This window comes from Rhyacophila brunnea, unplaced genomic scaffold (assembly GCF_057557595.1).
Source record: "Rhyacophila brunnea isolate RB1 unplaced genomic scaffold, BYU_Rbru_1.0 scaffold_2, whole genome shotgun sequence".
Classification (NCBI taxonomy): domain Eukaryota; kingdom Metazoa; phylum Arthropoda; class Insecta; order Trichoptera; family Rhyacophilidae; genus Rhyacophila; species Rhyacophila brunnea.
Window position 1 is genome coordinate 49,329,513 of NW_028232859.1, and position 27,367 is coordinate 49,356,879.

Here is a 27,367-nt window from a genome sequence, read left to right on the forward strand (position 1 = left end):
TATTGATATAATTGGTGTAATCCAGTATATCGGGTATTTTCAAAATGTGTTTTCCGCTGTATTCCTCATAACCAAACTGTACCATTAATTTTGATTGATGATTGACGATTTATTGATTGTCTCTGAAGGAACCTAACTCGAGCGATTTTTGATTTTATGATCATTTCTTTTCTTCTTCTTTCGACCATGTCCGATCATAATATGGACCTCCACGGAGTGGAGGTTTGTATTGACAGATTTTGTTTTTACGAGAAATGGATGTCAGCCACTTGCTCAACATATTAGGTCCATACTCTGACTCATACACAAATTGAAATTCAATGTGTACTTGTCAGACCCAGGATTTGAACCTGGGACCCGACCACGACTCAATAAGCCGCGCTTCCACCGCCATGATCGTACCTATATATTATTATTTCTTACCTACCTCAGCAAAGAATAAATAATTTTATTGTGACTAGAAATGATTCATAGCTGTATGTTTTAATTGCTTAATAGTAGCTAATCTAATGCGATGTCACTTTCAGAGCTAGGTACGACAATTTCATAATCTGCACTCCAAATTTTTATAGTACCACAGTTTGGGTAGATAAACTGCGTCTGTGCCGGCTCCGCTTCGATATGATGTCCTTACTTTATTTCTCTCCTTTCTGTAACCCGACCTCAATGTCTGTATTTTCTTTTTAACATCGTCGACCCTTGCCTGCGGCTCCACCTTGATTAAAATCTCCAAAAGTTCCGCATACGCCAAGGACTTGGCATCACGATTCTTGTATAGTGGGCTGGTCGTCTTCCACAACGATGGGTTGTCTTTAAAACAACTAATAAAATCTTCCAAGAAACTTTTCGAATGCACTCGTAGATCTACCATTGTTGTTATCGATGTGAGATGTCCGAACACTTTGAATGACAGTAAAATAATGATGGCGCTGTCGTCCGTCGGCATAGATATAAATAATGTGACGGTAAAGCGTGGTGAACGTACGAATTTCAGCGGCTCGGCGAGTAAAATATCAAACATGTTTGAAATCCAACGAGCCTGGTCTGCGGATTAAAAAGTCCGCAGACCTGGGGTGCTCCACGCGAAAAAAAAGTCCGAAGACTATAAATCGTCTGACTTGCGTGCCAATGGAGCGCCGGCATAAAAGTTCGTTGGATTTCAAACAATATGTTTATTCTCTGACTTGCCAGAATTCGTCCGTCAATCACTATGCAAATTCGTTTTGTTATTAATAAGCCATCATTCGGACCGAAAAAACTTGTAATTGTCATAAACTTTTTATTGCTTAATTATTTGATAATTTACATATGTTTTATTTAGGTATTTTTTTGTTTGGATTTATGAAATTTTTAAAAGAAAACGTAAAACTTGTGTTATTTTCACTTGCAAATCTATACCTAATGCAAATAATACACCATTTCTGGATTATTGGAATTGGATAGGTAATCCAAACTTTTGACAGCTTTTTTACTCGTTCGTTGGCAAGTTGCAGAGCATAGACAAAATAATTATTATCCTCGGAGTTTTGGGTCGCCAATGGAGCGCTTGCAGAAGGGATGGTAAAAATGACTGTTGTTCAAGGCATGTTGGTATAGGTGCGTTCTAATCTCAATTTCCGCGAAAAATGTAAAATATTATAATTTTGCGCAAAATATACTAAAATAACATAATTTTGAAGAATTCAAGACGAAAATGTAACTTCAATACAATATTAAAAAAACATATATGGCAACACATATATTGTTTATTAGTCTATGGCATGTTGTGACAACTGACGGATAGTGGTGCCGTACATACCGTAATTTTCTGTACGACGATTTTATTATTGTACTAATTTTGGAACAATTGTTAATTTAATGGATGAATTAAAACAAGAAACTTTTTATGATGAGCTGATTTTATCAAATGCCATGGATATGATGTGCCGAGCATGTCTGTCTGCCAACGGCCAAATGCGATCACTGAACCTTCTCCACTTTTCAGACTGCACATCAATAGTGGTCTGTACCGTGCATATATTAATAATTATTGATAAGGAATCAATATGAATGTTAATATTAAATGAATTCTTGTTTCTAGGTCTCTGAATATGACGGTCTACCAATGCAGCTTTGTGAAAACTGTTCAAATTTGATAGACCAATTTTATAAGTTCAAACAACTCTGTGCTCAATCAGAGAGAATTCTTCGTGATAAGATATGCTCTAATAATGAGGTATATTTAAGTATTTTTCAAACTTCATTAATTTGGTGATGAATATAATATGTAATATAGTAAGTACCTGCCATACAATAATTATATTATGAAAAACGTAATTCTTTTTATCTTTTAAGAGTCATCTGAAAGAGGTTAAAAAGGAGGATTTTGAAGATTCATACAAGTTTGACTCAAATGTGTATCCAGAAGGATCTGACTACTCCAGTGATGAAAATAAGGGTGATGAATTAATACTGTTTTTAAAAATAAATAAATGTTGACTGCAGAATATACACCTATACTGCGGCTTCTATATCGAGACATATACGTCACCGCGGTCGTTTCTGGAACTAAAACCGTTGCAAATGTTGCAATACCACTAGCATGCAAAAAGCGCGTGGCGTAATATTGTAATCGAATACAGGATCATGACGTAGATGTCATTATAAAGAAAGCACACAGTAAGGTTTGGTTTCAATGAAAAAATTAAAACCGGAAATCTAGATTCGGGGTTCGGTTCTGGTTCTCAAAAACATTAGAAAAAAAAGTTTGTTGAACATTAGACTATTGTAATGTATACCAGTAGGAGTAAATGATGACTGAAAATATTACCAAAATTAAAAAGACCTAATTAAATTACCTAACCTAATTAATTAATTAATGACCTCCAAAACCCCAACATCTCTAACCCCCCGTCTTACGTGAGCGACGCCGGCGAAGCGATGAGCGGCAAGCGCACCTCAAACGTATAAACGTACAATCAAAAAAGACTGTTTACGAACATTTTCACACACGTTAATACGTTTGAGTTGCTCAACGCTCAACGCTTCGCGCGACTTCGCCTATGTAAAACGCCCCGTAAGGGGTTCTCAAGATTTGGAATTAATGGTCCCGGTTTCAAATTAAGCGGTTCTCAAGGTTCGGTTCCGGTTGCATTTCTAGCTCTGGTTTTGACATAAACAAGCTCAGTCAATAATTTGTTTAGATATGTAAAAATATCTATTGCAATTGTTTAAAAACAGTGGCGAAGAGTTAGTAGAGGTAGGTTGTATGAATCCGACATAAATAGTGCACACTTATATTTTTAGCTTTTATTGAACTTGGAATAAAAATTGCAGATGGTGCTGGTAGTTTTAAAAATTCAATTAAATGCTGCCTAGACCAAACCATAATACAGTAAACTCCCGATTATCCATGCATGAATTTAATTAAGCACATGTTCGTGTTTAGATGTTTGAAGTAAGTGGTGGGGGGGTCTGGAAAAGTGGAGAAGTGAGAGATTTTTTGAAAAGTAGGGAGTTGCCACAGTGCTGTTATTAGAATCTGATGATTTTTTAATCCAATGAATTTTAAAAAAAATCAGGGAGACCCGAACCGGCATCCACCGGAGTCGCGCTAATTAATGTGCTTTACCAGTTGAGGGTTTAGATGTATTTTAAAAACTAACCAACACCATCTGCAATTTGTATTCTATGTTCAATGAAAATAAATAAGTATGGGTAACAAAATGTGCACTGATTATGTGGGATCTTCACAGCCTACCTCTTCTCTTCGTCACTGATTAATGAATATTGTCAATGCGTAATTTAATTAATATTTTAGCATTTCTTCATATATTTTTAATTTCATACAGAATTGCCAACAAAAATTGAACTTCTTCGACCTGTCGATAAAAAAGAAATTGAAAAAAAAATGTCAAAGAAAAAGACTCGAAAGGTCAAGAAAAGTAAACGAAAAAAAGGAATTTTATCAAAAACTGAAAAACTAAATAAATGTGACACAAAGAATAAAAAACACACCTTAAAAGCGTTGGAGCATGAAAGAGAGAGAAAAATTGAAAGGCTAAAATGTTCCCAGTGTAATAAATATTTTTTAAAGCAGAAAACTCTAGATGAACATAATCTGCAAGAACATTCAGGATTGGCCGTAAGTAAAGTCAGCAACTGGGTTTCGCAATGTAGCATTATTTATTGGAACAATCAAAATTATAGTAAATTTTTGTTTGTGTAATTTATATACATACTTAATCCCTGCAACGCGGACGGCACACCTGTTGTACAATAATTAATTGGCCATTCGATATAATTAGCGTGTTATTTCGCGGTCAACAAGTTAATATGAAAAGTCATTTAAGTGAACTTTCATTATTTTTAATATAAGTTGAAACTATTAAAAACCTCAATATATTTATTTGATCAATATGATCAATTTTATTATAGCTTTGAAATATCTTTAGTTTTTATAATATTTTAGTAATAAGTTTGTTACTTTATTACTCTCTAACCGTCATTTAAGTTAAGGATGGACATAGAAAATAGTTAACACATTTCTTTTTTTAGGAAAGATTATTCTCATGTAAGATTTGCGATAAGGTTTTGAAGAGCAAGCACTCTTTCGATGTGCATATGAGCAATCACTTGATAGGAAACCAATTTAAATGCTCCCACTGCGATAAGTGTCTGTCTCGGAAAGGAGCTCTGGTGATACATGAACGAATTCATTCCGATACCTCCAAATTTATTTGTCAATTCTGTGGGAAAAGTTTTGTGCAAATTGGCGGTCTTAAGGTATGTTTAATTTAATGTATATTAACTCTTCAGTAATTATATTACAATTAAATGTACCAGTTTATATTCATCTCATCATGCCAGGTATACTTGATAATGTTCACAAACGGTATCGGGAATACTTCACGAGAAAAACACATGTCCTATAAAATAAAACAATTTTATATGCTGTGAATATATTTTAAAACAGCATTTATGAAATTAAATGACACAGATCATAAGATTAATAATATATTCAGGATGTCAAATTGATGAATAAAAGGCTTGTAAACAAATCGTCTGCTGATTGCAGTTTGCATTCAGTTGACAAAATGTATTAAGAGGAATCTTGAGGGAACAGGGTTTACAACTCGATAAGTTTTAATTTAGTGGATGTAGACTGTGATGGTTTAGCGGTAACATGTCAACATATGAAATCGTGGGACTTGGATTCTAATTACGGATCTGGCTAATTCACATGGTGTTTTGACCCAGAGCATGGAGGTCATAATATGTTGAGCAAGTGGCTAACATCCATTAACTTGTAAAAAAAATCTATTACGAAATGTCTTTGTGAGGTGATTTAAGAAATCATTTATAATATTGTACATTATGACAGCCATACAATACTACGTATTTGAAAGATGATGATCAGTAAGTTATTTTGTATGTTCTTCGGTGATAGGTCACTGATCACTGAGGGTATTATTTTCTTCCTCCTTTTTCGGCATTTTGAGTTTCTCAGTGACAATTTCGAATAGAGATTGAGGGGTGAGATGTATTATTTTTGTTATTTTAGGTTCATTTATTGAGACACACAGGCGAAAAGCCGCATGCGTGCGATCGATGCGATAAGAGATTTGCGCAACCGCGGGATCTCAGAGAGCATCTCGTGAGACATGAGGGAATTAAAAAGTTTTCATGCAGGTTATGCCCGCAGACCTTCTTTTCGAAAAAGCTTCTCACCTCGCATCTGCCGACCCACACGGATGTGAAACGCTACTCTTGCGACATCTGCGGCAAAGGTTTCAAGTCGAAAAGTTTCATCGTCATCCATAAGCGAACGCACACGGGGGAGCGGCCGTACGAATGCGACATCTGTTCGAATAAGTTTATGGCGAGAGCCGACCTTCGTCACCATCGGATGATCCACACCGGGGAAAAACCAAATAAATGTCAAATATGCAGCCAAGCGTTCATTCAAAAGAGTGCCCTCAACACTCACATGAAAGGACATCGAAAATTTTTGGCAGCAGGTAATGAACAAGACGATAATAGCAAATCAACAAAAGACCCGATCGAGTAATTATTCAAAGTGGGTATTGCTATTTTTGAAATAAAATTTTGTAGGGTTCAGTAGTGGAAGTTTGATCAATGGATCACTGCAACAGAAATCAAAGTTCACCAATGCCGCTGAGACAATAGAGCCATTTGGCACCTGACACTGCCGTAACAGGTAGAGTAAGAATGGGTAATTATTGAACTTTCAATTACACCCACCAGTGTCAGTGGCGATTATGGCTGTCGACCGTCCCACTATTTGAAGACCAGTGGAGAGGCTAGCGTATTGGACATTTTTATTATGCTATACTTAAAGTGAGGTTTGTCTATTTTTCGTTATATGTGTACAGTTGTGATTTGTGATTTTCGATTTTTGTATTATTTTACAATTACTCTATTGATTTATTAATTATAGTATCTTTCCAAAATTGAGTACAGAACGCGTAATGCAAGCGCTCCATTGATGAGCCAAAAGTCCGCGGAAACTAAGTTATCTGATTTGTCCATATTTTGCATGGAAATAGTCAAGTTTGACAGTTGTGATAGTTAAACATACCGTATTGTCTACCGATAATCCTAAAATATTGTAGATTTGCGTCAGATAATAAATAAACGAAGACAACACAAAAATGTCATTATCTTTCCAAAATCTTATAAATAATTTGATTGTAGCTAAATCGTAAATCTTTCATTTTACAATATTACATAAAATGACAAAATAATCAATTTAAAAGAATAGAAATGTTGTTTGATCATGATTTTTTCAGTCCGAATGACTGCGAATTAATGACAGTTCGAACTCACATAATGGGTAATGGACAAATTCTGGTGACTCAAAAGTAAAATATCAAACATGTATATCCAATGGACCCATGCGGCGAACTTATAGTCTACGGATTTAGGGTGCTCCAAATCCAGAAAAAGTCTGTTACCTTTAAATAATCATCTGAAAGACAGCGTGCAATAGAAGCCACGAAAAAAACCTCCAAGATAAAACTGTAGTGCGTGTGAGAATTTAGAGCAGTGTTTCTCAACCGGTGGTATGCGAATTTTTGGCATCCAATTTTCGTTAATTTTCTAAAAACATGTATCTCAATTTTTGTCAGTTTTGAGTTGTTTGACGTAATGAATTCAGAATTTGAATACTCACATATTCCACTAACACGTATCTCAAAACATACTTTATAACATAATAGATTTAAGCAATAACAAAAAACTCGTATCACAATAAAAGACTTTTATAATTATTATTAACTCGTATCTTCGTATCGTGTTTGCAAGTATACAGAATACTGAACTCCGACAGATGATTATACTGAAGTTCTTTCTCGTAAGTCAAGATACGTATTTTCTGCAGTAATATTCACAGTAAAGTTGTAACGCATTCTCGTATCTTCGACAATATGACTGATCGGTTGAAAGTATAGTGCGATAAATTGAAGAAACATAACATTTTTTTCATGTGTATGTGTAATTATACTAAATGGATATTTCATGGAAGAAAATTTATTTCTAAATATAAAACTTAGAGAATAAAGTTGTTATTTGCCTCTCCTGAAAAGTTGTGTTTTTTGAGATACGTGTTTATAGAAAATTATGGACACTATGCTAAAAATTCCAATAAAATATTCATAATTCATGCACCCGCATTTTGTGTTTTTGTTCTTAAAATAGATTAATGGTTTTACATGATGAAATCAACTGCGATCAGATGGTATAATATGTTACTATAAAAATAATATTTTTTATTTCCGAGTAAGCGGTTCGCAAATCGTTTCTTCTATTTTCAGTGGTCCATAGGTGTAAAAAGGTTGAGAACTGCTTTATAACACCATTTTCCTTATATCGCCTATCATTTATAATGAACTCATTTTTTTTATTCCACCTTGTATTTAAATAATATTGTACATTGAACATGGAGCTATTTTAATATTTTATAGGACACTGATTAAATTTTATTTGAAAAGTTTGATGAATTATTTACAATGATCCAAATAAATGTTTGAAAGTCTTATTTCTTTTATTTCCAAAAATAATATAATATATCCCATAGTTTGTGAATGTTAATAACAATATGTCAATAAAGTCACTAATTGTACCCCACATGTTCACACGGCGTTTCGTTTTAAACTGGATCGTGATTATACGCGATTCGTCAAAAACGAATGTGATGATGTCTTCTATTAGCCGAAAGAGTAGGTACACAAAGAGTCCAGTCATATAGTATATTAGTCTACGAGTCTTGTGTTTATACCACCTTTCAACGAGATGGATGTGAATATTCATGATTTTGTATTGTTATCATCGCTGTTCCCATCGGAGGAAAACCAGAAGACACCAGGTGCACCACTTGTAAAACGATGACCTCATGTAGGAACCTTTCGAATGCCAATGAGCCAGTTACGTTAAGAGTTTTCAATTATTTTCGGATGTCCATCGCTACTTTCCATGATCTGAAAAGATTGGAAAAGGATTTGAGAAAATTTGACACAAACATAAGAAAAGTCATTATGAAGAGAAATTAGCTATGCATAAGGTAAGAGATATCGGTATAGTCCAGGGTTCGGCAAACTCTTGGACCAAAAGAGCCAAATGAGCACCTTATTATCAAAAGATACCTAACGACCATTTTCGAGTTTTTTCAAATTTTGATGCCAAACTGTTCTCTATGGCAATACCTATAGAATAAATATTCATTCGCTTGCGTAACTGCTTTAAATACAGAGATAATTCATGTTGAAAATCATGTTCAGTATCAAATCGTGCTCAAATCCTTAGTGGTTTAGTTTCAAAATAGACTCATATCTATACAACCAATGACATCAGAGATAAAAACCGCCATTTTGATTTTTCGTCCAATTAAAACCCGGCAGGTGACGTGTTATTATCTACTTCTTTATTCATTAATTTTACCACAGCAGTTTTTTCGCTTTTGCCAACAATTGTGTTCGTGGAGTTAAGCAGGTTTTGATAATATACGCCTCAAATATGAGTTTTTAAACTTTGAATTTGAAATGTTTTTTTGAGAGCCATACATATATTTTTATAAATATGATTTATTTCAGTGAATGTTATTGTTTATTTATCAAGTGAAAAAGATTTTGCAAATAAACCTAACGCAAATATAAGTTTTTTTATTGTTGAAATTATAAATATATATTTTACAGAAAATGAGTTATATACAATTTTCACACATTCCTTAAATCTAATTTGAACAATGACCGTCTTTGCATTTCTTTGGAGAGTGTCTGTATGTTTGGTATTTAACTTGTAGTTTTCAATTTTAGGCGCGACTCCAAATTCTCACCGGTTATTTGGCTTCTCTAAATGCTATTTACAGGAGGACCTCGACTTTCGCACATAATTGGTTCCTGAAAAGGTGTGCGAATGTTGAATGTTCGAAAGTAGAGGGAAGTAAAAAAAATTAAATTGTGTGTATTTTGAAATATTTATTTATCAAGTAAATATAAGATGTTTAAGAGACATGTTTAAGTGGGGTTTGCGGGTGTTTCCCTTAAAAAATTATCAAGAGTTAGCTCTTTGCCACTCTTCTTTTTCTTATTTTAAATGGTAAATCATTAACTTTACAATATTGCTTAACTGCTGGCACGAAATGTAAAGTGAACCAATCATTTAATATTAACGCAGTAAACCCAGGTTTTTTTATTTGATTACTGTAAGCAATTCTTTATCCTTCCCTTTCAATGCTCTGGGATTTTCTGGTTGATAAATTAACATTGGCATCAATTTTAAATCACCAGCCAAGTTTCCACCAAGAAGCAATGTCAATCGGTTTTTAGAAGTTTTATGCCCTGGGGCAACTGATTCTTCCTTAGATAAGAATGTACGATTAGGCATTTTTTCCAAAATAAACCTGTGTAATCTACATTAAATATTTGGCTAGAGGAATATTCTCCATCTTCAATAATTTTGGATAATGATGAAATAAATTCTTTTGCAGCATCTTTATCCGCATCAGCCGATTTTCCAGTGAATTTAATATAAACCAACTGTTACTTGCTTGAAAAATTGTGTTAGAATCTTCTTTTTCTAGCCTTCCAATCTTTGTACAAACTAAGAGCCTTCGCTTGAATAATTGAAATATTCAGAGGGACATCTTTTTGATGTTGGTCGTCGATCCATGATGACAAATATTTTTCCATTTCATCCATAACTATGCCGTGTCCTTTAGAAACAACCTTTAAATATAATATATTTCCACAATTTTGAACGTATTCCTTAATTTTATTTTTATTTTTCAAAATTGAACATATCGTAGTAGACCTGTTTGTATCATACGAACGTCCGATTGAAGCAAAAGATTCACCGCAATCAGAGCGTCATGTGAAGTTTATAAGTCCTTGATTTCTTTTTGTTCGTATCAACACTGCAGTTTTTCCGTTTCTCGCTCATGTTTATAAATTTTTAGGGTGAAGTATTTCAAATGAAGAAAATTAGCAAAACGCACAACATGACACGCCCCCACGCGCTCCTGCGCAAGACACCTATCCTAGCTAGCTCACAAGCAAAGTGACGGGTGCGAGCAGGATGCAAGTGACGCAAAAAACGCACTTGCTTGTGAGCGAGCGAGAAGGGGATATCTTAACCCTACGGCCAGCGCGTCGTTTTAAAAAAACGATTTTTTTTGTAATGTGCGAAATAGCGAATTGTGCGAAAGTCGAACGTTCGTAAGTCGAGGTCCGCCTGTATATTATTCATGTTTGAAAATGATTGTTCACATACATATCATGTAGGGGAGAGCAGGTAGGATTCGTACACTTTTTACTCTAAGCCGTATAAAAACAAAACTGTAAGATATTTTAAAATAACTTCAATGCTGCTATATATCCAATATATTTGGCTTTAATAATAGTGAAGTGTAGTTTAGATACAAATCAGCATGGCGAAGCTACGGTAACTTTTCTGAAAAATGGAAAACGTACGAAACTACCCCACACGTGGGGTAGCTTCGTACATAGTGTGGGGCACATTCGTACATAATGGGGAACCTTCGTACAGTCAAAGAAAATGCTATTTATTCAATGTAATATAATCATGTATTGAGATCAAAGCTAACACAGAATCAGCCTTCATGTAATAATAATAACAGTTATTGTTTTTGAAGTGCTTATTACTACTTAGTCATAAAAACATAACACTTTTATTTATTTTTTGTTAATAAAGGAACGAATAAATCAACATTATAAAATTTACCATTAGAGTAATAGGTCTTAATCTTATGTATTTAATAGTTGTACTATCCAACATTATACATATATAGGTCTTTTTCGAAGCTAAATATTATCCGGGCTGTTCTTGCTGTAAAATCAGATTTTGATAGTGGGAAAACACATACCACATCTGATATGTAAACTGTTCCTTCATGTGGGAAAGACAAATTTCCAGGTATGAGGCTTCTTCCTCAAAAATAAAACTTTTTATTCAACGGGACTATATTTTTTAAGCACCTGTCCAAGATAATATAAAACGGTCTTTGTTTTCTTGAACTCTACTATCACAAAGCGTTCTTCTTTGATGTTCTCTGACGTAACTGGAGTTTCATTCTCAGTATCCGATCCTTCAGACGTCTCTTTGATGGGAGAACAAAAACTTTCTCCTAAACTCATATTAGCCTCATCCTCACAATCAGTTTCATCCTGACTATCAGTATTTACAGTTTTATTTTGCCTCTTTGGTTTAGTTGTCCCTGAAGTTTTCTTCTGTCTCTTTGTTTTGGTTCTTGTATCTGACAGTAAATGTAATGCTCGCTTCATCTCCTTAGCCCTTTGTTTCCACTCTTGCTCTTGCTTCTTCAACTTTTTTACTTTTTCTATTTCTTCTAGTCTATTTTTTCAGGGGTATCTGTATATATTCTCAATTTTCCTGGTAGTTTTCCTGTCTTCGACTTTTTTAACGCATTTCTGTCCACTCAAGGATAGAGCCGGATAATTTCTGGAGTTATTACTCCTAAAGTTGATGAAGATGCAGGCGCAGTTGTAGGTGATAGCAAGGAGGGTGATACTGGCGCTGAGCTCCATGGGAGATCTTGTTGAGTAATCTCTGTTTCTGCAGGTAGATTTTCTGGCACATTGGCATCTTGGCCCGCTGTAGAAGTTGATTGTCCACCTTACGTGGATTCTAACGGCTGCATCTTGCATCTTCATCAACGTCTCCTGTTCTTGTCCCCTTTTTCACATATATTCGCGGCATGGTTCTGTAACAATAATATTTTTGGTGAACAATCTTTCTACTGCCACGCAGTTAGGAATGGGGAGCATTCGTACAGTACGAATCTACCCCACTCATAACTGCACGAAGGTACCCCAAACCGAGAAATCAACAAATTAATTGAAAATAAAAATAACCGCTATAGTTAGCCTCAAATGACTATTTACATATTAAACGAAGTGATCACTTCATAAACTATACTAAGTCACTTATAACATTCGTGCAAAACTTATAACAGTTAAGCGTGTTCAAAAGTGAATACAAAAAATACTTACGTAGAGCAAAAACATGTATCGGCGTGCTCCGTCGAAGCTGTTGGCCGCACTGATGCCCTGCCCCGCGGTTACACTATGCGTATGAGCGGGAGTCACACACACAAACGCAAGCACGCCAATGAATTGGATAGTGAAGATATCGCCACTGTACGAATGCTCCCTGTGTACGAATCCTACCTGCTCTCCCCTACACTTGAATATGAGTTCGGAAAGCTATACCATATATTAAAAATCGTAGTATCCTATCTATATATATCGTAGCTCCACTGAGTTGTGAAATTGAATTGCATTTTTCTCTCAAAATTCTCAATTTTGGTGGCAAGACCTACAAATTTGGAGCTACATAACTCTTTGCTTGTTAAATCCACAAAAAAAAGTATTTCAAAAGTGCTCGTGTCAATATGAAATGGAGAAAAATTTAATTTGTCGACTTTTGGATTGGTGGATTTGAAATGACAACAATCATACCTTTTTTGTAAAAAATGTGAATTGGGAATTTGGCAAAGAGCCGCACGCCAATACCCAAAGAGCCGCAGTTTGCCGACCCCTGGTATAGTCGGATAAAACGATTTGTTAATAATGATTAATGACCATGTAAGATTTTTTTGTAAATACTTAGAAATGAGATGGACTTTTTAGAAATTATAACTATAAAAGAGATATAAGACATTTTTAATAACTTGCCAACATTTAAAAAAATAGAAACTTGCGTTTTTGTTTCTAGAGTCCTCAATTTATTAATGGCGACATGTTCCTTAATAGCTAGTTCGGGCGCCGCTCTAAACTGTCATAAAAATGCTACACAAAACGCTACCACAGGAACATAGACGACTGTCTAAGTAGTTTTATAATGACCTCAGAGCAATCCCTATGCAAACCTAAATTCATATTTGAGTCGGAATCGCTTTGTGCACAGTATGACGTATGAAAGAAGTATGTTTCATAATAATGCTACATGTTCTACTTTGCGAAGTGAGTGATACACGCATGAATAACAATGAAAATTTGAGCGATGTCTTCAAAAATGCAGGCAGTGCGTTGCACTTGCACAGTATTAGAGGAGCTGCTACTGCTAGTATATGGTTTATTAGTCTAAGCAGGGCACTGAGCTCCCGTCTTAGACCTTGTCCAGATGACGCGAGTCTCACTGTGCTTGAGTGCCAAAAATGTGCTGCGCCCATATGACGCATTTAATTTGGCAGTGAACAAGCTAGGTGACATAATTCATTTTTGAATGGGCATAAAAAACAAACGCAAGTGCGAGAAGAAAGACAGACAACTTAGTTGAAACACACGGTAGATAGGTACCTTTGAGATTTTATATTTCGTGGTAACTGGCAAGATGTATTCTCGGCAGTATACACCCACGATGGGCGCGCGGCTTAAGCGTCGGCCTATAATGTCATGGGTCTCAGGTTCGAATCCTGGGTCTGGCAAGTACCTACATAGTATGGACCAAATAGGTTGAGCAAGTGGCTGACATCCATTTCTCGTAAAAACAAAAAATCTGTTAATACAAACCTCCACTCTGTGGAGGCCCATATGATTTTATTAAGATCGGACATAGTCGAAAAAAAAATACAAGCTAGGTGACGTAGGTACTTTATTTATTTTCTCGCAATCGTAATTCATTTTGGAATGGCTATAAACGTCACGTTGTCGATCTTCTCGCGCGAAAGATAACACTCCGCGAGCGCATGAGGACAGTTCAATTAGTCTATGGGTCAGTAGTTGTACGGAGAACGCGCGAGTTACATCGCGCGATCTGGACGAGGCCTTACATTTTGCCCCACCCCGCACACGACGTAAGATGAATCGCAAAAAAAGCGAATAGTGTGAACGCGATCATTTATGTTTTTTACCTTATTCCGCATTCGAGATTTGTCAACGAATCACGAATGCGGAATAAGGTCAAAAATCGGACGGACGTTGAAAACATTGTCAACTTTGACGTAAAATAATTATTGAAGTCTGCCATGGTTTAAACTAGTCTATGGTTTAAACTGAAAGTATAATATCTATGGCATTATATTGCCAATGGGTCTATGGGTCAGTGTTGCCATGTCTACTGAAATTTCATTAGATCTGATATTTTTTGCCAATATACAGAACTTTTGATTTTTTTTCGAAATTCAAGAAATCTACTGATATTTGTGTTTCTCCATAATTGTAAGTTTACTTATGCTTATTTTAATAATAAACTTGAAATGATTTACGCACGATCTTTTTTAATGTGTTACACTTCTAAATTGACGAAGAAAGCATTGTAACTCTACCCAGGAGCGCCATTTTACCCATTAATATCATTGTTTACAATAAATTAATATTATTAGTCATAAATTATATCTAATATACTACATTTTTCAAAATCTACTGATATTTTATGAAATCTACTGAATTTTTTGTCAAAACTGAAATTTTAAAATTTGACTTGGCAACCTGCTATGGGTAACTGTCATAGACTGTAACTGTCAAGTCGTCTGTCAACAAAAATCGTGTTTTCTGAATGTTTTGATAAATAAATCGAACACTATGGAAGTGGAATCGTATTTCGATAAGAATTCAACCAAGAATTATTTTGCGAACGATAAGTTGGAAACAATTTGTCGCGCCTGTTTAAATCTAGGGACCCAACTCCAGAATTTGTATCAAAGTGACTTTGGCCAACAATTCTCGTATTGCACATCGTTAGAGGTAATACTTACACTGTTATTGTATACTTAATGATATATTAATACTTCGCACACGACCGACCTGTACTTCGATTTATTAAAAAGTAAACATTTAAGGCTGATTTGTCGGTCGTACGCAACTCAATTTCACCTTAACACTCCCGTTGCCACGATGGTCTCGCAGTTTAGAAATGACCTTAAATCATAGATACCCCACTTATTATTAGGTATATAAACGCCTACTTTTAGCTATTTGTAGATAAAATATTTAGGCATAAAAAGAAAAATATATAGGTGGTTGAATTGAATGTTTTATATGTAAAATTAATCATTTTTCGAAAGTCTAATCAATATTTTGATAAGACAGTGATAGGGCTATCTAGAAAGATATACGTTAGAGAAACGCGCATAATAGTAATGTAAACATGAGACACTATTTTAACCCTTTCTAAGCGTTACGAATCCCGACTTAGTACAACAGTGCGCGTTGTGATTTCAAGCATCAATAAATCGTAATAAATGTCAGTCAAACATACACAAATAGAGTAGTAAAAAATCGGAGTCAAGTTCAAAAATGATTATGACAGAACCTAATATTTTATGTGACTCTAAAAATAAACATTCGTCGCCTAAATCTGATAAGAAATCACGAACAAGACTTCTTCATTGAAAAAATGCCAGCTTACTCGAGCGGCGCCATGACACTTACGAAATGGTGCTGGACTAATGCGTCGATGACAGATTAACAAGTGTGAACAGTTCAGTATTCTTATAGTCTACCGGCTACCATTTCGACAAATATGTCATACACATAATGAATAATAATATGGTTTATGACTTTTATGAGCATTTTTGTTCAGTGTGTTGAAAAAATATCAGTCATAAATAACTCATTTTTATAGCATCCAGGACATCTCAAACTGTGTAACTTTTGTTTGAACTCGCATACACATTGCAGCACTGCAGGCCGAATATAAATAAATCATCCTTGAGAACTACTGGCTATTTGAGAGTGATGTACTTACCACCAGTGCCTGGTTTGTACCTACCATTGACCCCGAACTGAATGGAATCGAATGACACATAGTTTATATAACAAAATGGTTTATTTTTCGAATACCTATTACAATTCGTAAAATATTAAATTTCAAACACTTTTTGCACTTCTAAATGCTTTATAGTCACCACAATTTTATTTTCAAGTTCATTTGTTTTTTTTTTATTATATTACTTCAATAACCTGGTACTAGAATAGGTAATCTCTTATTTTATTATAATGACGTGATAGTAAGTAACTCGAGTTATTTTCGACTATAAATATAAGAAGAATTCTACATAAAAAAAATAGTAGTCATGAATCAAACCCTTTTGAATAGTATTACGAAAAAAATAATTCTCAAGTGTCTGTCTCACACCAGCAGACGATGATTTGCCGCGCAGTGTATAAAAATTCAGTAGCGCGGGACCTGGTGTTTGCGTAATACGACAATTTCCGCATTTATGCGGGAACGGGCGTCTGAGTGTTCGTGTCTTTTCTTTATAAATGGCTGATAACTAGGGTAAATAAATAATTTTTGTCTGTTTCACCTAATACTATAACCAGAAAATAGTATTTAAAAATGTTAATCAATGATAAACAAAGAGACATATTAAATCGCGGAATTCTAGGTATATTTAAATGACACCTGGTTCAAATTATTTTCCGAAACTATAAACTCGCGGATAATATACTGGCAGATAGGCGAATGAATGCAATCTCCAAAAGCATTCCTTTTGTAAAAATATTTTGTAAATTCACTTTGATCAATGTAACTTTCGAATATTCTATTTAACAGTTTACGCACCAAATAGTTTTTCAATCACTAAAAAACAATATAACTTATTATATCGCAAACTCGTATCGTTACAAACACGTCAGTCAAATGTCTTCGGCGCACATGCACTAAGAAGCGATAAGACACTATATACGCGGCAAATTTGAATTGGCCCGATGACTGATATATTTTTATTCAAGACACGCTCCCGAAAAATATTTATTTAAATTAGATAGAACAAAAGTTTAGGCTATCCATTGACAGATGTCAAGAGAAGGATGATTTTTGAATAAATTAAATCAATATTCGAATTATTCGCGCCTGGCGGAAAGCAGTACTAGGCAAACGAAAATCGAAATGACTTTAGTCAGCTGACGCGCGGATGACTCGCGCGTATAGGCTGACTAAAGTCAGTTGCCGCGTTAGAAAGGTTAAAATGTCATTTGTTAGTCAGAGATAGAAATGTATGTCTTTGTTCAACATAATTCTGTGAATAATGCAATCAGTTATAGCCTCCCATAATATATCGAACCTTGAAGTATACATTTTTCAAATACATCTGACGATAAACGCCAAAGCAACCTTTAACGCAATGTTATTAGTGTTCATTTTACCGTGTTAACTTCGCTACATGTGGCGTTTATTCATAAACAATTGACGAAAAGGATCCAATGCTATTGACCATTGTCTAGTCAAGTCATAAAACCTTTTTTCCCGGATTTAGAATACAGACCCTTGCTACAAGGTTTGTAAAGATTACATCAGTTTGTGGGACATAAGCAATTGAAAAAAATTCTCGAGCGGGCTAAATAAAAACAGCACAGCATGTGGCGTGGCGTATTCACATGTTCTACATGTTTATACTATTATCATATTAGGCAATGCAATATGTTAAATATTGGCAAGGGTAATATTATTTCATTCTGTTTTAGAATTTTAGGAAAATAATACAATGCGATAAATTTCATTATATTGATGTACCTACCCATTTAAATGTTGTATTCAACCCCAAATATTAAACCCGTTTAAATAAATACCCTGCATTGAAATCAGACAGCTACAGAAAATGTAGGTATGTTCTAATGACTGGTATCAATAATAATATATTTGTATCTATAGTTAACTGTAGCTTTGTAAATTGCGGTGCGGTGCGGTTAATACGATATTCTAGAATATCCTTTTTTGACGATATTACTAATACCTACCTATTTTAGTTTTTTTTAATTATAAAAGATTATAAATGAGACATTATTTTGTTGGTCCATGGTTGAACCGTAATAAATTGTATTGTCGTCGTAAATCACTAATAATAGCTTTCATCCGAAAATAATAATGAGTCAGCAAATGCAATTCAAGTGCAACTAGGTAGTACACGTGGAGTTTCTTTTGTTTATGAAGTAGACACACAGTTGCAAAAAATATTTTATAGTGTTTGCAGCATTTTTATCTTTTAATTTTACAAGTACCAATAATAAAATTATAAAGTAGGTACCTACTTACATACCTAATATGTAAATAAATAATCATAGTGAACTTGTTGTGTTTACATGATATTGTGTTATAATATTATATATTATTATTAACTATATATAATAATATGTCCATAATATCGGTGGATTGTATGTAGGTACAAGAAATTCATATTAAGGTTACTGAATCATTCTAATTTCATAAGTACTTACCAAATAATATTATTATATAAATAAATATTATCATACTCAATCTGATGTAGGTATATACATAATAATATACTATTATATTATTTCTCAGTGGTGAAGTGTGGAGGTAGACTGTTAAGATCCGACATAAATAGTGCATTGTGAGTCATACGTACCTATTTGTTTTTATTGAACTAATACTACAATAATTTACATAATATGGTGTTATATAGTTTTTAAAAATCAGATAAACCCAGGCCGAAATAAAACCATAATAGTTTCGGTACGCTTTGGGCAATCCTACAATTTTGTGCACACTTTTTCATTCATACTTCTCTTTTCGTTAAATATAAAATACATATTATTATTACACGTCATGTTGTTGGTATTTTTTAACTCTTCAAGTGAAGCGCCTAGTTTCAGAAGTCCTAAAAAGGTTTTCATAAAATTTTGAGTTTGATATATATTTAGATATATGTTTTTGTCCACTATATATTGGACAAAATGTAAGCAATAAAACTTAATGTGTTCATTAAAATATATCGAAGCCAATATTATTTCATAATATGCTAGGTATCTATTATTTTATGTGGCGAACGTAATAACGAACGCCTGCACACGTGTTATTCTACCTTACAACACCCTCGTCCGCTTCGGATGAATTAGCCATCCCCACTCTCCGTGAAATGACAGCGTGTGTTCGTTGTTCCATTTAAAACAGATCGAGACACACCGTGGTTTGGTTATGACGTACATTTATCGATGTCCGATTATTATACACGATTATAAGATAATTGCATGTGATATACACAGAATAACATGTTAAACGATGACTAAATAGTATTTAAAAACATACTTTACCTTTTGAAGCAATCAATTAGCTTTTAAAATGCCTTAAAATGGCAAATTTCTAGCGGGACACTGAGTGGACGGCATGGGAACAGGCGTAATTTTTTTACCATGGTAAGGGAAAGGTTAAACTGTTGGTCAGGTGATCAACTTTTACGTAGGTATCTATTGAAATTTGGGTAATTGTGCCGCAGAGGTGGACACGAGCTTTTATATATTTTTTTTACGAAAACAGTTTATTCCATGTAGACATTTATAATAAATACCCTTTTCTGTCGGCGCATCGGCTTTTCGATCCAATAATCGTTAATTGAAAATTTGAAATTTTCATACATTTTGATACACCATTATCACAAACTAAGATTATATGAGATAATATTAGGTTGGGGTAGGTTAGGTTTGGTTTGGTCTAAAAGGAAAGTTGTAAAATCTCATGTCCAAATCTGCGGCACATTTACCGAAATTTGAGCATCCTGCCATCACAATTTATGCTTCTTGATAGTTTGGACACAAAAGTCCACAACAATAAAAGTAAACACCAGTACTGTTGGTACTGTCCGGCAAGAAGATCTAGGCAATAACCGGAAGTCGCTAGTGCGGTTCAAAGTAGGAGCTTGTTAGTTTACAGTTTTAACACGTAGACAACTCGTCGCTAACCGGAAGGTGCTATAATCGAAGTGCGGTTAAAAATGGGAGGAGCTTGTTAGTTCACAGTTTTAACACATAGCCAAGAAGATCTTGTTGGACAGTAATATAACACATTAGAGCCCATACGCACTTAGGCCGCCGCGGTATTGTTTTTTGTATGATAAGTCAATCCAAACCGCCGAGATGTAGTGCGTATGGTGTAGGCACTTTTCATACAAAAAATGAAAGGCGGCAGGCCGCCGCAAGTGCGTATGGGCTCTTAGAGATGTCGATAGTAGCTTTTGTTCATAGTAACTCCCAGAAGCTAATTGGGCTGTTTGATCTTAGAATCGCAAAATATATTTGGAGCGAACTGTGGGAATGACATTTGACGAAGTCGCTATAATCAATGCTCTACAAGCTCTTTAATGAATCTGATGTCTGTGATAAGCCGGTCACGTGTGGACAAACAAACGCCGATAAATCTCCTCACATTTAATGGTCCAGAAAAATAACAGAGTGCAGGAATGGCGTGGCCCACAAAGAGACGTGCGAGCAAGCAATCAACTGGAGACGGAAATCGGAGGACCAGGTAGAGTAAATGAGTCTTCTCGAGGTGGCCATGGTTCACCCAAAAAAAATATTTAATTCAGTTTCACTTTTGCCCAAATGAAATAGTTGGAATATTGTTGCAATGTGAATTTATTCAATTTGTAGATTTCAGAATATGACGGTTTATCTGCTTGGCTGTGTCAGCCATGTTGCGACATTTTGGAGCACTTCTACAGCTTCAAACAGCTATGCTATAGATCAGATGCTATCATTAAAAGTCGCTCAGATTCTCTTAATAAGGTGTGTATAAGTAGTTTTAGGAAAACTTTTTCATATTTTACCCAGGATTTTTAGAATCAAAGCATTATTGAAATACTTACATGCATTAATACAGGAAAACCAAAACATAATATCATCTATTAGAAACAAGTCTTGTACAAAGTATTGAACATACATAAATTATGTACACATAATAGTTTAATGTGTCAAGAATTTTTTAAATTACATTTAATAGTTAATTATCGTAATATGATTACTGTATTAATAATTTAAATATTGTGTTTTCACAGCCTTTTCACAAGCCCATGAAACAGGAGAAGGTTTCTGAAAGTAATGACGTGATGCCCAATTCTGAAGAGAATGATGATTTTTCTTTAAAAATGAAGGATTCATTCCCTGACAGTTCTCCAAACGGTCTGTAAAATAATTGTTTAATTAAAATAATAACTTCTTCTTCCTGGTACTACAACCCTATGTGGGTCTTGGCGTCATGTCGCATCTGCCTCTGTCCAATGCTGTTTCATTCCAGTTTTGGATGCCGAAGGTCTTTTAAATCGAGTTCAACACTGTCCCTCTACATTTTACAAGGTCGACTGTCTTCCAGGTTCCCGAGTGTCTTTGTCGTACATTTCCCAACGATCTAAGGCGGCTCAATTATCAAATTAGGTCTATACGATGTGCGGGCTCCTGTACAAAACGTATACATAGCTCTTTATTGTATCTCCTTAATGCCTCGGAGCGTAGAATCTCCGTTAGACCAAAGCGACATTTTTGTTGCCTAGTACAATTAAAAATATTAACGGATGAGTAGGTAGGTACTCTAAATTAAGAATTTGGGTATAACCCACGCAATTTCTAAACTTTGTTGTAAAGATATTTGTGTCAATATGATGTCATACCATTTCTCATTATTTGAATAAATATGATCTGATAAAAAACAATCACCGTAAAAGTCAGTTAAAATAACCTCCACACTGTGAAATATTATCAAAACTAATCAGACAAAGTTTATGATGATAACATAATAGGCTTAATAATAGGTCATTTTCAAAACGCTTTCTCTATAAAGCAGTAACTTCCAAAAGAAACAATAGTGGAAAAATAAATGTTGGTATAATATAATAGCGCTTGTACACGTGCATGGAATTACTGTCGGCAATAGTGGTTATTTTAAACTATCATGACAATATAACCGTTTACACGTAAAAGTGCTGACTGTCTCTCCAATCTCATTCTTCAAAAGTTGCAGGATAATACACGTTTCCCCATACATTTACTTACTGTGCACAGTAAATCTATGCACGTATAAACGGGGTATTCTATTAAGTACTGATATTATATTTATTTATTTACCCTAGCATGATAGTTTTATTAAATGAAATGTCCTGAAAAAGAAAATATTTTTTAAATCATTTATGTTTATTCTGTAGATTTAATGAACTCTATTTATCCAGCTCATGATCAATATGAAATGCTGGAATTGGATGATAACAAAGAACACGATGATGATTTTGATGAACAAGTGAGAAGAAAAGCGAGCCATCTCTTTGCAAAAAAAATATTTAGATGCACCTCTTGCACCAAGGCGTTTAAGTCAGCCGGCCGCTTAGAAAAGCATTCTAAAATTCATAAGAAAGGTAAATCGAAAGAAGTTGTTCCAAGTGATAATTTGACCACAAAGCCAAAATCAAATATGCTCGAGGAGAAATTAAAAAGCCAATTGACATGTTCGTCATGTGATCAGAGATTTTTCAAATATCACAAACTTGAGGCGCACATGAGAGGCCATTTTGGAATAACGGTAAGCATCGCTTAAATTATTATGCTAAGAGGTCTGGAGAACTCACACATTTCATCCGTAAAACCCACTTTGTTGATTGTCTGGCATTTATCATAAATATATTGAATGTTAAAAATCGATTTTTCTATGCTTTACTGCAGCTTTGTAGCCATCTGTCAAAAAGTAGTTCACTACATTTTGATTCCTTGTATTTTCAAACCTTTTCACACAAATGTTCAAATCCGTGTATACAGAAAATTTGCGGTGATATAGTTATGATAGGTTTTAATTTAATTCTTCTATGAACTCACCTGTTATGTAGTTTTTATAATATAAGTATTATACATAATATGACTGGCAGAAATGCCTGCAGATTTCTCATTTCTCAATATATTTTACCAAAGTTTGTTTATGTATATGTCTTATCCCTGGCCATGATATTGAAATTGTGTGCTTAGAGTTACGCAAAATGTTGCCAGCCGAGTGGTTCTCGTCCGATCACCGAAGTTAAGCAATATCTGGCGCGAATAGTATTTGGATGGGTGGACACGAAAAAATAACACACTCGGCTGGATTTGAACCAACGATTTTTCGGTTAGCAGCCGAGCGTGCTAGCTTTGCGCCACGGCATGAAACTTCAATAGTGACGATTTTACTATATAATATAATAATTGCGAATAACACAACTGAGAATAAGTTGTGAAATTTTGTTATTAGTATTTCTTAAATTATTAAGTAATTTATTATTAACCCGATCGCCGCGGATGGGACATATGTTGTTTTTTACATAAGCTCTGATACTGGGCGGATGTCGCAACAGTTGATATCGAAAATTGAAATGTCGGTAAAGTACGAAATACTTCACGCATAGTATTGATTTTTGTATTGAAAAATGCTCTGATTCGTGTTCGTACCGCCATATCGATAACTTTGTCAAAAATATGTTGTTTTAATTTCATAAACATCGATCTTTCGAACCCCCTCGATCTATTGAGATTCGCCGGTACGATTGCATCAGTTCAAATCTACGCGGTATTTTTCGCGGCTGCGCAGTAGGTATACAAAATATATTTCATTCGAGTTGAGTGTGCGCCGAGTATTTACCGTGTAAAGTTGAATATGCACCGCGATTTTTACATCATGTGCAAGAATACGAAAAAGACAACCAAAAAACGAAAAGAAATTTGTCGTAATATTTCTAAAAATGTACTTGAACTTGTGTTCTGGATTATGTCATTTATTACTCATGTGTCTCCCCAATTGTTTCAAAGTCATAAATCGAGCTCATTATTGAAAGTCGTAAATATTTAGTAAAGATGCGTCCACACGGAATGAAAAAATATATATTATATTTTAGAGGATTGCAAGTTTTACCAATAAATTACGAATTACTATGAAGGAATATATAAAACGTATAAATTTTTGATAAAAAAACACACGGGTAGGTATACAATATAATATATAAATCATGGAATATTGACTTTTCAACTATATTACATAATATTATCTTCGCGTGCAATTTAATGCTTATAAATTTTTAAAACCTTACCCAAAAAAAAGTTTTTATAGCAATATAAAAAATAAATATTGTTTTTTTTATAAAACATAAAATGACAATCACTAACATAACACAATGCTCAATAAAACTGAAAAGTAATCTACAAAATCCAAGTTTCACTAAAAAAAAAATAACAAAAAAATTATTAAAATATTTTCAACCAGTGTGGACTCACCTTTACGCTAAAATTAGAATGGCCCATAAAACATGTAAAATGCTGACACAATCTATGCCACGAAATAAAACTGGTGACTACCATCCAATTTTAATGGATTTATCATCAATAAAACTTACACTAATTAACAATAATTCATAAGTAACCAATAAAAGCTATTATTTTCAATAATTTTTATGGCATTTTTAAGTGTTTTTAACACGAGTAAAATAAAATTAGTCAGTGATTAATGTCTTCATCGGCGCACTTGTTTTGAAGTCGAGTGGTTTGTCATCGAAAATGGCGAGGAGTTTATCGGAACAAAGCAATACGGTAGATTTTATTAAAGGAAACACAGCTAAATTCAACACTCCATTATGTGTTTTAGTGTGGCACTTGAATCCTTATGTATCTAGGCATGATAACAGTTGTACCCACAATTTTTAACTGCCGTATTTATTATAAAACAGCGAAGAATAACATTTCGAAAAACCTACCGCGGACAGTATATCTTTTGTATGGAAACTTTACGCGCCGATCGGGTTAATATGTATTTTAATTTATCAAGACCTGCTTCGATAAAAAAAAAGTAACTAGCAGATCGTGGTTTCGATCCACAGAACTCTGGGTTACGGGCCCAGCACGCTACCGCTCGCCACTCCGTTGCGTGCTGAGTGATTAAATTAACGTATATAAACTTAAACGACTATCTCTAGGAGAAACAATCACTCTCTGACATACATGTTCCAATGTACTTCTGTGTAGCGGAGGTACTCAGCATCAGGCGAATTATGCATTTTCACTGCTTTTTATATTTTGCTTGACTTTGTTTATAATTTTCTGATATTGAAAATTGTTATTTATGCACCCTAGATATTATTCATACTCGTTTAAAGTTTGACTAATATTTACATTAATTATAATAAACACTTTTTAAGGTGGAAGGAGTGACCTGCAACCTTTGCGATAAAAAACTGAAAAATTCTGAATCATTGCGCGTCCACATGATAACACACTCTGGCGAAAAAAAATACAAGTGCTCCACGTGTGACAAGACTTTCGCCCACAAATGTGCTCTTAAAGTGCACGAGCGCATTCATTCAGGGATAAAAAAATATGTCTGTCATATATGTGGGGACAAATTTGTGCAAGACGCTAATCTGAAGGTATGCATTTTGAAGACAGTTTTCCTTATTGCTAAGGTTAAAAGTAAATATTGAACGGTGAATCGAATTTCTGTTGTCACCATTACGAGAATTTTCTCTTTGCACTATCAGATTAATATGATAAATAGTTAAGAGACGATTAAATGAATATAATTAAAAAAAAAAATTAGCAGTAATTATCACATCACTACATTACCAGTATTTATGCATGAAACAGGATTCAAATATGTAATTGATCTGTATGAAAGGATATAAAACATTTTATGTAAAATGTCAGTATCGTCAATTACATATTATATAATTATATGTAATTTGAATGTTTTGGCGTGATTTGTCCCTCCTTCAAACAGGAAAAATATTAAAAAAGTGAAAGAAATATCAATATTTTTTAAGGAATATTGCAATTGAATGCGATGGTTGGAGAATACAACCTCATTTACTGCGTATTGAAAAAAGTTAACTAGAATTTATCAGATATGTATTTAACTTTAAAGTTGATTTTCTGGTGCATTTGTATTGCTACAATCCTAAATCGAATTATACATGCGAACATTTATTATGTATGAGTTGACTGATAATAAATTCCAGGCACCGAAATTTTCAGATTCTGTTTAGAATTGAGAGGCCATGCGTAAAAAACATTTTTTTAAATTCATTGTCTTTTTCTTGAAAGAGTGTCAGGAGCTCATGGTCAGCATTGATTCGTATCGTTAACTCATTAAATTATTAATTTATTATTGCAGATCCATTTATTGCGGCACACCGGCGAAAAACCGCACGCGTGTGACCGATGCGACAAGAGATTTACCCAAAGCGGAGACCTGAAACGGCACACTTTACGTCACGAGGGTATCAAAAACTATCCATGCTCCATGTGCGATCTGAGGTTCTGCTCCAAACAGGAGCAGGCGAAGCACCTCCTCTCCCATTCAGGCGACAAACCTTTCGCATGCGACATATGCGGCAGATCCTTCAAGACTCAGTCTTTCATTGCCGTCCACAGGAGAACGCACACGGGCGAAAGACCTTTTCCCTGTGATTTGTGCCAGAGAAAGTTCATGGCGGGCAAAGATCTGAGAAACCATCGTATGATTCATACGGGAGAAAAACCTAATAAGTGCCATCTCTGTCCGCAGGCATTCATACAGAAGAGCGCTCTCAACAGGCACCTCAAGTGCCATAATAAATATCTAACCGTTCCCGTTCGATCGGACTCACATCTGCCGCTCGCGCTATCTTCAGCTGAGCCCCAAATTTGTTTGAATGGAAAAATCTCAACGGATGTTGAAACTTTTTAAATTATGAAACTGTTTTATGCACATTACTACAATTAAAGTGAATCTGGCTGTAACGAAAAACTGTCATAGCCAACATAAAAAGTGAAAAAAAAGTTCAGTCTGCCTTGAACCGCTGACCTTTCTCTTAACAGCCGAACATGCTATCCACGGAGACCATGGGTTGAATAATAATTAAAATTTTTATTGTTTAATGAATAATTCACAAGATTTGACAATGTAACATTCTTTTATGAACATACATAATTTAACAACCGGTATTGTATTTTCTTTAAATAAATAGGCATAGAATATGAAGCACCTAATTTCAAAAGCCCCTAAAACGGTTTTTGAAAATTTTTGAGTTAGATATGTATTTAGATGGATATTTTTGTTACCTATATGATGGCCAAAGATTAATCTTTAAAAAACACCAAAAACCGTCAATACGTATGAT

At 34.5% G+C, this 27,367-nt stretch overlaps 1 protein-coding gene and 1 long non-coding RNA gene across 3 annotated transcripts; one reads left to right on the top strand and one right to left on the bottom strand.

The window, feature by feature from the left end:
* The first annotated feature begins 1,765 nt into the window (after positions 1 to 1,765).
* On the top strand, positions 1,766 to 27,075 carry LOC147072464 (uncharacterized). The gene is made up of 12 exons (XM_085947321.1): positions 1,766 to 2,001; positions 2,081 to 2,215; positions 2,335 to 2,437; positions 3,831 to 4,123; positions 4,537 to 4,764; positions 5,543 to 6,045; positions 14,960 to 15,221; positions 20,865 to 20,999; positions 21,269 to 21,392; positions 22,409 to 22,779; positions 25,409 to 25,636; positions 26,380 to 27,075. The coding sequence occupies exons 1-12, from the start codon at positions 1,858 to 1,860 to the stop codon at positions 26,932 to 26,934; spliced, it is 3,081 nt and encodes a 1,026-aa protein (XP_085803447.1). The 5' UTR covers positions 1,766 to 1,857; the 3' UTR covers positions 26,935 to 27,075.
* LOC147072465 (uncharacterized) lies at positions 8,024 to 14,503 on the bottom strand. 2 transcript variants are annotated; one of them, XR_015070654.1, is made up of 3 exons: positions 14,309 to 14,503; positions 13,836 to 13,968; positions 8,024 to 8,477 (listed from the first exon to the last, which is right to left on the bottom strand). It is a non-coding gene; the product is annotated as an uncharacterized LOC147072465 (long non-coding RNA). The 2 variants fall into 2 exon arrangements; XR_015070653.1 differs by lacking the exon at positions 13,836 to 13,968.
* Positions 27,076 to 27,367: the final 292 nt, after the last annotated feature.

Bases quoted from the DNA above. Each gene is read 5' to 3' on its own strand.
- LOC147072464 (XM_085947321.1), top strand. From the start codon at position 1,858: ATGGATGAATTAAAACAAGAAACTTTTTATGATGAGCTGATTTTATCA. The intron at 2,216-2,334 runs GTATATTTAAGT...TTATCTTTTAAG, and splicing joins AGATATGCTCTAATAATGAG to AGTCATCTGAAAGAGGTTAA. The intron at 4,124-4,536 runs GTAAGTAAAGTC...TTCTTTTTTTAG, and splicing joins AAGAACATTCAGGATTGGCC to GAAAGATTATTCTCATGTAA.